Source organism: Diplotaxodon limnothrissa, linkage group LG9, assembly GCF_057381915.1.
Source record: "Diplotaxodon limnothrissa isolate DT_005_m linkage group LG9, D_limnothrissa_male_GT1.1, whole genome shotgun sequence".
NCBI lineage: Eukaryota > Metazoa > Chordata > Actinopteri > Cichliformes > Cichlidae > Diplotaxodon > Diplotaxodon limnothrissa.
The window spans coordinates 18337636-18350573 of NC_140604.1; the positions used below are offsets into that span (position 1 = coordinate 18337636).

General features: G+C 40.0%; 1 protein-coding gene across 1 annotated transcript in view; it reads right to left on the reverse strand.

The window, feature by feature from the left end:
* Window positions 1-12938, reverse strand: part of sh3kbp1 (SH3-domain kinase binding protein 1) — a 45551-nt gene that overhangs the window by 10355 nt on the left and 22258 nt on the right. The window contains exons 5-12 of the mRNA XM_085362804.1: window positions 12530-12665; window positions 12276-12352; window positions 11145-11240; window positions 3202-3271; window positions 1626-1720; window positions 1436-1531; window positions 1285-1336; window positions 1097-1168 (exon numbers count right to left, since the gene is read on the reverse strand). Of these exons, the coding sequence (XP_085218930.1) occupies window positions 1097-1168; window positions 1285-1336; window positions 1436-1531; window positions 1626-1720; window positions 3202-3271; window positions 11145-11240; window positions 12276-12352; window positions 12530-12665 (694 nt within the window). The remainder of the gene's footprint in view (window positions 1-1096; window positions 1169-1284; window positions 1337-1435; window positions 1532-1625; window positions 1721-3201; window positions 3272-11144; window positions 11241-12275; window positions 12353-12529; window positions 12666-12938) is intronic.

A 12938-nucleotide genomic window follows, 5' to 3' on the forward strand; every position in this document is an offset into this window, starting at 1 on the left:
ACTGGTCTATAAACCAGATTTGGACTCTAAATGTTGTGGAAGAAACTGTTGAATGCTTCAGCGGGACAGTTCATGTTTGTTGCTGCAGGTGGAAGTAAAGAACTTAACCTGTAGCTGCATTTGAAGTGTAAATTGCACTCAATGCAAGTGTATGGAGGCAAGCTGAGAGTCTGTAACTATTAAAAAAAAGCCCAGAAACAACAGTTGCATCAGTCTTAATAATAGTGTGTCTATTACTAATCCGATAAAAGGATTTAATCTTTTAAATAACGACAACAAAGCAAAAACTGTCTCAAAAACTGACTTTTAGCTGTGCATGGTAAAACCTTTCATGCTTTTGGAGACTTCTTAAAAGCACTTAGCTGCAGTAGCACCCTCCTACTCAGCATGTACTGCTGTGCAAAGAAGCCACACGGAAAAGTGTACCAGCACGATTGCTTTTGACTGATGTAACAACAAGCAACACCTTAAAAACTGTCAGCCACAAAATCATAGAACTTACGTACTTAATTGTTTGGGGTTTTTTTTTAGCAAAGGCAAACTCCAATCATAGAAACTTTGCTACTTTATTTAAATGTATGACAGAGTTATGGAAATCAGTTTGACAGTGGTACAAAGTAACACATAAGGCTGATGACACTTTTTATCTCTGATTGTATGTTTTTAACCCCACTGCAATCTCAGTATATCGCATATATATAAAATAAAGACATCATTTCGTGCTGCTCTGATACAATGACATCGCGGCCACTGTGCAGACATCTGGAGACATCCGTCTCACACCAGCAGCACAGTCAATGCCAGTCTTTCTTATGCTTAAAACCACATAAAAACCCATAGTTTCCTGTTGCACACAGACTGATACTGATGCACCTCTTCAATCAAAGCTCTGCTATTTTGCTCAAAAAAATAGCGGGGCAATTCCCGTAAGTGATATCTGCAGAAACTTGACCTAGAAAAGAATCTGTCTTTTTTATGTAAAGAAGCCCAGCAGGGTGTTATATGATTATTATTAGTATGAAGGATGTTAGTAATTAGCCGAGCAAATAAGTGAGATAGTGCAGCCGAGCACTAGTCAAAGCAGGTCAGATTTTACCTCGATCCTGGTCTCTCTGGGGAAGATGTTCAGGCCGCTCAGGAGGAGCCTTCCTGACCTCTGACTTTTTCTCTGCAGTCAGAGTTCAAAGGTTTTTTTGTCTTTCTTTATTTTTACTATTTTCCCCCCTTTATTATTTTTTTATAGTCTCAGACCACAAAAACAAGCAGGAAGATGAGAGCTGTTACCTGTGGTGTGTTTTGCCGACGGTGCACTTGGAGGAGGCGGTTTCTTTGGTCTCTGGAAACGCATACAGATGCAGAAGCATCACAAAACCACATCTGCAGATTTCAAACATCACTATAACCTGGAAAGTTTTGCGAGTCATGACAAAATCACCTCTTTCTCAACTTCTAGCAGCTTGACAAAGTTGTCTGGGAAGACACCTTGCCTTCCCCCGATCTCCCCCATCCACCAGCCTGCATCGGCACAATCCTGGACAAAATCATTTTTAAGTATTTATTTGAATTTGCAGATGCCTGGAAGTGAATGCAGATGCGAATACGAAATCGCACAATGCTTCGCTCACCTTAGTGATGATATTTATGATGTCCCCGTCTTTGATCGTCAGCTCATCTTCATTTTGTGCTTCGTATGGAAAGAGGACTTTACACTGCTCCCGCCCTGACAGCCAGTCAAAAAGAGTCAAGTCAGTTTAATAGAACAAAACCACCGAAAAAGTCAGAAACAAGTGGGTTTAGACAAAGAAGGCAAACTGGATTTGACCTACATAAATAGAAGAATGTGTTTTCATTATGCAAGAACGTCATCAACACAGTTTACATCGAGCAAAATATGTAATTTATAATTGGAAATATAAAAAAGTTCCAAATAATCCCTTTATTTGTTTTGTCTTTTTTTTTTAATGATCTTTTAAAGTCTTTTATCCATAGGTTTTACAATAAACAATAATAATCCCTATCAGTGATCTAATAATGGACAGATGCATTCACTCTGAAAAAAATAGTTTGTTCTCTTGTATAAACGGACATGCTTGGACAAAAGCCCAAACGAGGAAGCACTTTCAAAACAGTGTAACAACATTAGACACTATGATAATAAGAAACAACGCTTTATTAGAATGAAAGGAAACCTGCAAAAAGTGTAGGAAATGATAGCAAACAGTTTTAGTTGACCGAATGGAACACATGGAGGGATCCTGTTTGGTTTGCACATGTATTTGAGATTTTACGAGCCGTTCTCAGCATCATTGTTTAATGTGCAGGAACCAGGGGAATGCTGAGAAAGCTGAGAGACAGTTTACCATTGTGGAACGGTTTCCTTAAACCCGCACTATGATTTTTCTCTTTAAAGTAACCAACAGGTTTTAGTACTGAGTCCTGACCGTCTAATTTATCTAAACTTACTCAAACGGCAAGAGAAAAGGGATCAAATATGAAGGTAAATATAAAAAGGCGGTCGCAGACAGACCTCGAACCCTTGTCTTAGGTCTTGTGATTAAATTACATGTCATGTTGCCTAAGTAAGGCACATTTTGGACTGCTTGTCATTTTGTTACCTGTTAAAAATTTGGCTGCTTGGTTGGGAAACCTTCTGTTTGGTATGCTTTGTTTTAGTCTTTTGTGATGCTTGCTGCTTCTAGCCTGCATGCAGTTAGTGTTTAAGCAAATATTCTTCTTTTAAATAAGATCTTCAAAACCTGTAAACCACTAAACCACAATTTTTCACTTCCTGCCACATGAAATAAGGCCAGATGATTGCATTTCGAGAGTGCAGAAAAAGGGCAAATTTGGGGATTTTTTTTCTATCTGGTAACTTAGGGACAAGTTACACATGTAACAACTGTAACATGAAGGTGAGTACACATGTACAGTAATCCACTACATTTCTGAGTCATGTGATTTACTGTAATGTGCTACTTTGGAACATGTTACATGCAACTCTGCTCCTTTAGCAGGCTTCTGTTCTTCTTCATGGTTGAAATCGTTGTTAAAGGGGTTTCCCTTTGTTAAAATATGACGAATAAGGATTCCTGACCAAACACCAGAATGTGATGAGCTGAAAGTGACATGTGCGTCGATTTGTCATTAGCACAGTGTTTTTGCTAGATTCGCCTACACGACAGTTAAGATGCAACTTCTCACCTTTGCTTTTGCTGTCAGGCTCAGTCTTCATGCTTTCAACTGCAACGCTCGCTGCTTTCCCGTCGCTGGCCTGAGTGGGGGAAGAGACGTTGGAACATCTTAAGTTTCAGACTCTTTCACATTCTCATCTATGTTTTAACATAGTTTTTGTTAGGCACTTCCTGGTTTGAGTCATCATGTTTTCATCTTTTATTTATCAATTTGTACTGTGCAAAAGCCTCCTGCTAGCTCCCATTTCTTTAATAGGTGTAGCAATATTTATTGCAACATGCTAATATTAATAAAAATACAGGATTTAAGAAAAAAAACAGATTTTGTACAATTCTAATAAACTTGAAAGACAATATTTAGTATGACCACCTTTGCACTTCAACTTCAAAAAGGATAAGCGGAAGCTAATGGCTGGATGGATGGTGGATAGACCAAAATACTCAATTTTGCTCTACAAAGGCCTGATACCCACTTACGAGGACATTATACTGCTACTGTTCTATCAGAATTTTAAACGAATATCCTCATATGTGGTTCTTATTTTTCTTAAAAACAAAAATAAGGTAAAAAAATAAATAAATCTGGTAATTCTTTGTTTTTGCATTCATCGGGCCCCAATATGCCCAAACATCAAAGAGAAATTAAAAATGCATGCTGTGGCAGAGTTCGGGTCTTAAGAGGTTAAGGACATTCAAAGCTCTTTGGCTGTTGGCTGCTTTTTGTTCTGTTCTCTGTCGATCCCACACTGCTTCATTAATGTTGATGTCCTGGCTCTGGAGAGGCTGCTGGTTCTCTCTGTGTTCGGCACCAAACCATACCAGAGCTTCCACTTTTTTTTCCGAGATGGGTGTTTTACCTTTTCCCTGACCTCCACTGTACATACCGATGACAATTTAATTTGGATTCATCCCTCCATCGGACCTGTTGCCACTGATTGTCAGCCCAATTCTTGTATAATCTGGCATACCTCAGCCTTTTGTCCTTATTTTCCTTCCTTGAGAAAGCCTTCTTGATAGAAACCCTTCAACTGAGACATTTTCTGATGGGTTTTCAGTGAACAGTAGATGAATCATTTGAAGGGCTGGATGTATTATTAAGTCCTGTGTGCTAGCTCTGGCTTTACAAGATTTTTTTCTGTTTCTTAAGGACATGACTTTTGAAATACTGTTCATCTGCTGCAGATAGGTCTTAGTCATCACTTGTCCACTTTCCTAAGTTTCTTTTAAGGACATGCTTTTAAGGACACAGCTTGTGAGACATACCACATTTCTTGCTAATATTTCTTTGAGAATCACCTTTTTGGTGAAAAACCAGTCAGTCTCTTATCTTTGGCATGAATTGCTTATGCATGAATGATTCATAGATCAGTGTTAAGTGTCTTAATAAACAAAACAAAGATCGCTCTGAAAATGGCCTGGTATAAGTACTGAAAATGCGCTAAGAGGCAGCCAATGTCCAAAGAAACACCACTTTAAGCTGAGCATACAGTTTTTCAGTCACGTTATCGAGCATCTGCTCAAACTGCACGATTGACTCGCAGGGGTTAGAAGTTCGTAGGTCACGATGCACCTGAATGCTCACACTGTGCGTCCATAACATGAAGGTTATAACAGAAAATCTGTCGCTCGCTCTCCATCCCTGTCTTTCACTCACACAGACTCACACCACCACCATCAACTTTGCTAAATTGCTAATGAAAAACGTTGATCAGGCAGCTGTGATTGAGCAGGATTGTCCATCCAATTATTTTCACGGTTGTTGTGGTCGTGATAATTTTGTGAGGCCACATCGAAAAGGCTCGGATGAGCTTTCCAAAGTTCTACAAGTTGTGCCTCCATTGCTTGTGTCTAGATCACACGCTGAACTGCCGTGCTGCTCCGTCTTTTTCACCGACATTTATGTGTTTGCGTGTGCACAGTGTGAGAGGCTGCGTTGACACCCTGCGTTGACACAAACAGGTTTGATTTTCTTACAACCAAGCGATTGATGAACGGGAGCTGGACGTGAGGTGTTAATCGCTTCTCGTTATCCCACATATACTACACGATGCACGACACAGGATGAAGGCGAAACTCTGAAACTGAAAAATCGGCTCAAAATGAGCCACAAATCGCACAGTGTAAGCCCACATTAGAAGAGTTAAGATAAGATAAGATAAGATAACCTTTATTAGTCCCACACGTGGGAAATTTGTTTAGAAGAAAACTCTGGCTCTTTGGAAGCAACACATAAAGAAATGATGGCTGTCTTGAGGCTTTTGCACAGTATTGTATGTTTGTGCCTTTATTTAAATGCAAACATAAATCTATAAATCAAACATTGTGAAGTTTCTTTATAAATAACTTAACATGACTTGACATTTCTGAATCTTCTTCAGGGCCTCACAGTATTCAAGTAACACACTCAGATTTTCCTAATTGCACTTGAGTATAGCATCTTTGCTTGTCATTGAACTGAATTCAATGATGAGGACAAATCAATCAAAAATAGGCTCGAGAATGGAGAACAGTACACCGTGACAGCAGTGGCAGTCAGCACTGGTGAAACATTTCACAGAATTTCACTCAAATTGGTAGTAAATGAACCACACATAACAGGAAAATAGGAACACTAGCCAAACATAATGATGGGGGAAAAAAAATCAACTGTAAGGGTAAAAAGCAAGACTAACATAGCCGGTACTTTTCCAGTCTAAGCAGATAATTAGAGAGGATGAGCTCAGATTCAGCACAACAGGCTGACTTGCTGATCATGTTGAACACGCACACGCTACAGCTACAGTGTGCGGGTGCCGTTAAAGCAGCCGTTGTTTCCCAGCTGGAGTGGATCCCTCATTCATGTTTGTGGAACCAGTGGTTGCTCTTCCTCAGGAAAAATACACACACATACCCACACACAAACAGCACTCAGTCTGGGAGAAAACACACACACTGCTTTCTTCTGTTCGGTCGGGAGAAACCAACACCGCTGTGCCACCTCCTCTCCTCTCCAAACCCTCCCCTTTTCTGTCTTCTACCCTCCCTAATGAGACCCATGTGGAGCCACAAGCAAAGAGAGACCATTACAACATGACAGAGAGGTTTTGTGCGATACTACTCTTCGAACAAGCAGAACTGAAATCCTTTATGCCATATATGGTTTCCTACTGCAAAAACATAACTGTGAACACACAAAAGCACACAGTCCTGTAGAAGTAGCAGCATGAGAATATTATCGTGACCTTCAACAAATATCAAACCATACCACCTCATACATAGAGTGTGCACACAATGAATACATGCTGATTCATCCTCACATAACCCTTGAAGCTGCATGTACGGTGCAGGGTGCTATTTTATCACCTCATCACTGTAAAGCAGATCTTCACCGGCTTGGTATGGTGTGAAAAGACTTTGAAGAGATCTTTGCAAGAGGTGTAAACAATGTAATGGTTTGTTTAAAAAAAAAAACCCATCAGGTGAAACGCCGTCTTCTCAGATCATTCAAAAGATGCCTATAGGAAAACAAGGTCACGTCTTCTTTACCTCTGCTTGAAAAGTGAAAGTGCACTCTTTCTCCTCAACACCTCTGCAAATTTAAACCCCGTCACTTTTTTTTCTGAGGCTGCAGGGCCTCACCACCACACTGCCCTAGCTGATGGAAACAGTAGGTTATTTTACAAACAACGAGACGGATGCTGAGTGGCTGTCTGCTCAGAGCCGCTGCGCGAACAAATCAGATGTTAAACCAAAGACACTATTTGCAATTCTCAAACAATGTCCAGGTGTTACATAGATGGCTACTAAACTTTTATATTTAAACCCAGGTTACATTTTAGCCTTACCAGGTTGTGTCTGAACAGGTTTTAGAGAAATTTGCTCCATGATCTTAATTTCAAACATGCATTCACCTTCAAATTAGGCTGATGTGAAGACTTTTAAAACTAATTTAAACAAAAGGGGAACTTTACTGCTGATGTAAATGTTTCAGATTTGAAAACTGATCCTAAACATGCAACGTTTATGTCACAGTGACCACTGAAATGAAGGTGTTCATCTCTTCATTGATTCAGCCATTTGGCTTCAAATTATGTATGTTTTTTTGGAATAAACTGTACAGAAGCAAGATGCCAAGATGACTGCTGGGTACAGTCAGTCCTATCTGATCTCAGACACCAAGCAGGGTCTGGTTAGTACTGGGAATACTAGCTGCTGTCATTTTTTTTAATGGCTGTGGTACAGGAGGTAGAACAGGTCATTTACTAATTAGAAAGTTGGTGGTTCAATCACTGGCCGCTCTAGCCTGCATCCTAAAGTATCCTTAGGTGAGATGTTCTTAATGCCTTTATCTGAGTGTGAATGAGACGCGCTGCATAAATTGCCTTAAGTGATCAAGTAGAGTAGAAGAACGCTATATAAGCACCAGTCTATTTACAACTTACTTCTAAAAGTCCTTTCGTGTCACATGAAACAGGCTTTTGAAGTGACTCAACAATGAAAACAAAGTCAACATCACCAACAAGGAGAGGAAGTGGACCTTATAGCTGGGGTTGTGGTTTTAACAAACTTCTAGCCACTTAAGTTAACTTTTTATTTAATATAAGGAGCAATTCTATTTGCTTTCTTGCAGAGAAACACTTACAATTACAGCTGTGCAGCTGCAAAAATTGTAAGCCAACCAGTCAAGTTGCAGTTAACCTGGCCAAAGCTGATGTTTGCACTCTTGGATTTAAAATATCATCATGTCATCATCGTATCCATATCAGATTCAGAGTTCAGAGCCACAAACTATTGATCTACCCAAAAACCAGCCAAATACATTTGATTTGGAGTGTTGCTACAGGACAGCAAAAACTCCTTTATTTTTCTGTCTCACCATCTCACTAAGAAAACCTGTGCACAGGAACTGTTTTTTTTTTGGGGGGGGGGGGGGGGTTACTGACAAACTGGAAATTAATTATGTTGTGTCCTCCATTGTTCTACAGCTGATTCACTTTTTGGCCAAAACCCCCAACTGATACTTTGGCCCATTCAAATATATTTCAGCTGCTCAGTGACTCCAACCAGTGTGTGAGTTGATGAAGTTTGATGTTAAGATGTTATCCTACACTCACATACATACACTCACTGGCCACTTTGTCAGGTCATTGTCAAACACACATTACTAGTACTGGGCTGGACCCCGTTTTGCCTTCAGAACTGCCTTAATACTTCATCTCATAGATTCAACAAGTGGCTGGAAACACTCCTCAGAGAATCACATAGTTGCTCCAGATTGTTGGCAGCACATCCCAAAGGTGCTCTATTGGACTGAGATCTGGTGACTGTGGAGGCCCTATGACCACAGTGACAATGAGTTCACTGTGGTCATAGAAAGGATATGATTAGCAAAAGTAATCAAGGGGGCTGTGGTGTTTTAAATGATGCTTAGCTGGTACTAAGAGGATCAAATTATGGTAAGGAAATATCCCCCCCGCACCATTACACCACCAACAGTCTGAACTGTTGATACAAAGCAGGATGGATCCATCCTTTCGTGTTGTTTAGGCTTAGTTCTGACCCTAACAACCAAATGTTGCAGCAGAAATCAAGACTGGTCACATCAGACAACAGTTTTCCAATTTTCTATTGTCCAATTTGGAGAATAAAAAATGGCTTCAATTTCTAGTTCTTGGCTGACAGGAGTGGCACCCGTTGTGGTCTGCTGTTCCTGTAGCCCATCTGCTTCAACATTCAATGTGCACTTCTGCCTTTCCATCAGTTTGAAGTAGTTTGGACATTCTCCTCTGACACCAACAAGGCATTTTCACCCAGAGAACTGACCCTCACTGCATGTTTTCTCAGACCATTCTCCGTAAACTCTAGAGATGCTAGTTTGGAAAAAACCCAGGGGATTCCCAGTTATTTAACCATGTCACGTTCAAAGTCACTTAAATCACCTTTCTTCCTCATTCTCACGGTCAGTTTGAACTTCAGTAGCTCGTCTTGACCATACTGCATACTTAAATGCACCAAGTCTCTGCTGTCTCTCTTTCGCATCAGAAGGTTCCCGCTGGTTTCTATTTCACATCCAATGACTTTTTTTCAGGTGACAGTTGATGTCAAGCCTGAGTGACTTTGAGTCACCGCAATGAAAAAAAAAAGAGGAACCGCTGAACAAACACTAAGAAAAGCGTTTCCATTTGCTGCAATGGCAATAATCCAAATTATAAACACCTGCGTTAAACTCGCATGTGGTCACTCTGCGTCTGTGCAGCAAGCCACACCACTCAGTCGCAGACACACACACACACACACACACATGTACAAACAACCGACCGTTCAGTTGAAAAGTTACACGGCCTCGTGTGACTCACCCAGATGGATACTCCTGACGCTTCCTCTGGAGCCTCATTACTGAGTGAGGAGACGAGTCTCACCATAAAGCAGCATAACGGCCTCCCACTAACAGGGCAGGCTGACAAACATCCTTCACTTACACACACACACACACACACACACACACACACAGTCTGCTGCTAAATAGGAGGCTTTGATGACCAGTGTGCTGGTTTTAATGACCGTTTTACGCTCTTTAAACACACCTTCATCGACATAGTTAATGTTCTTTATTTCTAACTTCATCCTAATGAATGTTTAAGCAGCATTTCACTTTCAGGCTGTTTGCGTCTGTAATTTTTAGCTGCTGACTGTTCTTGGCGTGCAAGTTAACATTTTCTGTTTTTCTTTAATAAAGACTTTTACATTTCTTGATTGCCAGCATTTTCTTACTAATACTGCCATTAAAGTTCACTTTAATTACCAGCCCTGTTCACCAAGATTGACGTTTAGACATCTCACTTTTAAAATGTTTTAAAATTTACAATAAATTGACAGACAAACCCAAGACCATATCCTTCAATGGAAACTATTAAGCCAAAAAAAGTTGGGTGACGTTACCTTGGCTTTCAGTTCAAAAAGCTGTCTACAAACTGGACTATTTTATGTCCAGTTTTAAATATTTGTGGTTTAAAACAGGAGCCAAAATAAAAAATCATATTTTTATTGCTTATATTTCCCCCGTTTTGGTATCCCAAACACTTCTTTAGCATAAAACACACATAAAACCATCATCTTTTAGGCTGCTTTGTTGGTGAACTAGCCCTTTAAGTCTATATCCATAACCCTTCCACTGTCATCCCAACATGTCAAGCATCAATTCTGTAGCATTTAAAGCCCCAGAAATGTCTTCTTGGTGGCCGTTATCTCTTTTTCTGTGTTTCCCTGAGAAATATTTACAAAACTCGCTGACAACAGTGTGAAAAGCAAAAACATACATTGCTTAAAACTCCTGCCTCACCTGGCCTTATGTTGTTACGCTGTTTAATTTCCAATGAAGAAGAGAAGAATATGCAAAATGAATAACCCTCCAAAAATACGCGGACAAAACCCGTCCCTACCGTCTTTTTCTGTGTCTCCAGTTAAACTCGCACGAGGCTTTGCTACATCAGCTCACGCAGCAGGAGAATAGACGTGAATATGTAGACGTCAGTGAAAAGCTGTATCAACTCCCTTCCCCTCTCCTGCTCTCTCTGTCTGCCCTGCTGCGCTCTCACTTCTGCTTTGCTTGTCAATTCCCTACAGGATGTGTGTGTGTGCATGTGTGTGTGTGCATGTGTGTTAACATAAAACCACTTCCTGTGCTGTAAAACTGAAGCTGAGTAAGGGGCGGCCCAAAGGCTGTGACTTCCTTTCCTCATTGCTGTTGATGATAATTTTTTAAAAAGTCTATAAAATAGAGTGTATAAAGCAGAATGTGTATACTTGTATTACTTCCATTGTGGGGACCTGTTTACTAAATTGCCTTATGGGGACAAAACAGACCCCATAGTGCTAGTCATTTAATTTTAGACTGATTACTTGGTTTATTGTTACTGTGTGTCTCCAGGAAGTGAACATAAGTGACACAAACACAGCTGGGTGTGTGTGACTCACCTTGTCCACCTCCGAGTCCACGTCCATTGAGCGAGGCCTGAGCTTGATGGGCTGGTCTTTAAAGATATTACCAAAGCCAAATCCTCTGAGCTGACCCTAGGGGGTTTAAAGAGGTATAATGAAAAACAGCATTATCTTTTAAAGGAGCAGTCCAACCAAAATCATAAATAGGAAAGAAAAACAACAACAGCTTCCTTTGTGCTCATCCATTGACCCTGTAAAGTTTCATTTCTCCATCTATGACTCAGAATGTACTCAGAGTTACCACCCCTGCATCATAATCCTCGTCTGTTATGTCTGTCTGTATGCTTCCTCTGTTCCAGACATTTCTGTTGCCAAAATAAGGCCAGGTGCTAGGAACACTAGATCGGTTTGTGCTGCTGACTGATGTTATACCTTAATATGACCTTACATGAAGCTCATATTAATTCAATTGCAGTGTCTCCGTGTGGTATAAACCACAGCGAGTAAACAACATTTGGAATGCCTAGGAGAGTTTCCAGCTTTTCATGGGATCCTTTTCTTTTTTTATGGTTATTGTTCTGACTGTAACTTGAGTTGAGTAGTTTACCACTTTGCTTTGAACATGATACCATTTTTTTAGTGTTTAAATTACCAGAAAGTTGTAACATATTCCCATCTTTACCCTTCTTTTATCTTTCCCTTGAGCCATAGTTAATATGCTGAAATAAAAAAATGGGAAGAAGATAAATTCATTCACTAAAAATTAGCTTGAGATATAATTTATGTTTAATTAAAATGGTTGCTATTAATTTTTACAAACTAGCTGTGGAGTGCTAATAATTAGCTTTATGCACTATCCAACCAAATCACTATAACCATCCTATATTATTTAGATGCCTCTCATGCCGACCAGCAGTCTCTGAGCAGTTAGAGGATGCGCATAGGATTATGGGAAGTACAGATTTTGTCATGCAGTCTTTGTAAAGATTCAGAATCTGCACTTTGTATTCCCCTGACCCCCAAAGACAGCAGGCTTTGAAAAAACAAATGTGACCGTCCTGCCTACTTTTAATTTCATGGCTGACTTTATAGGGGAGGTCACCCCCCCAAGGAAGCTTGTAGTGTGATGAGGTAGCACTCAATGCACAAGTATTTGACTGTATTTACCTTCTTGGGAGGGATTTCTGACCCTGTTTCTGACCGACTGTCCCCACCGTCGCTTTCACTGCTTGGGCTGTCCTTATCTACATACACACAAATAATGCACAACACATCTTAGTTTGTTGCAGCAATGCAAAAAGGGCTGATTTCATGAAATAATTAGAAGATTTGAAAATAAACAAATAAATCTTGTAATCAGAAGCAGTGATGGATTTTTTAAATTTAGATATGTCCCCACCCTCTGATTAGCTGTAACTCACTTGTGCGTCCACTGCGGTTCTCCTCCTGCGAGTCCAAAGAGGGCGTCTCTGAATCAGTGAGGATCTCTTTGGTGAAGTTGGAGGGAAACATTCCAGTCTTCCCATTAAGAACTCCCTCCCACCAGCCCTCCTCTACCTGAACATACAGTTACACAACATGGACAACATGCACACGTTTATACACTCAGATATACATAGATTTACTCCTTTAAATATAATTAGTGGAAAAAAACAATGTTCTTTACAAACAATAAAGCCTAAAAAAAGCTTTTTCGGAAATATAGGGCAGCGTTGTGGTGATCACCAAAGAATAAATAACTAATATATAAAGAAAACATGAGAATTTCAACATCTTAATTATTCAAAAGAACATAAATATATAAATGTACACGTTTAAAAGTAAAATTTA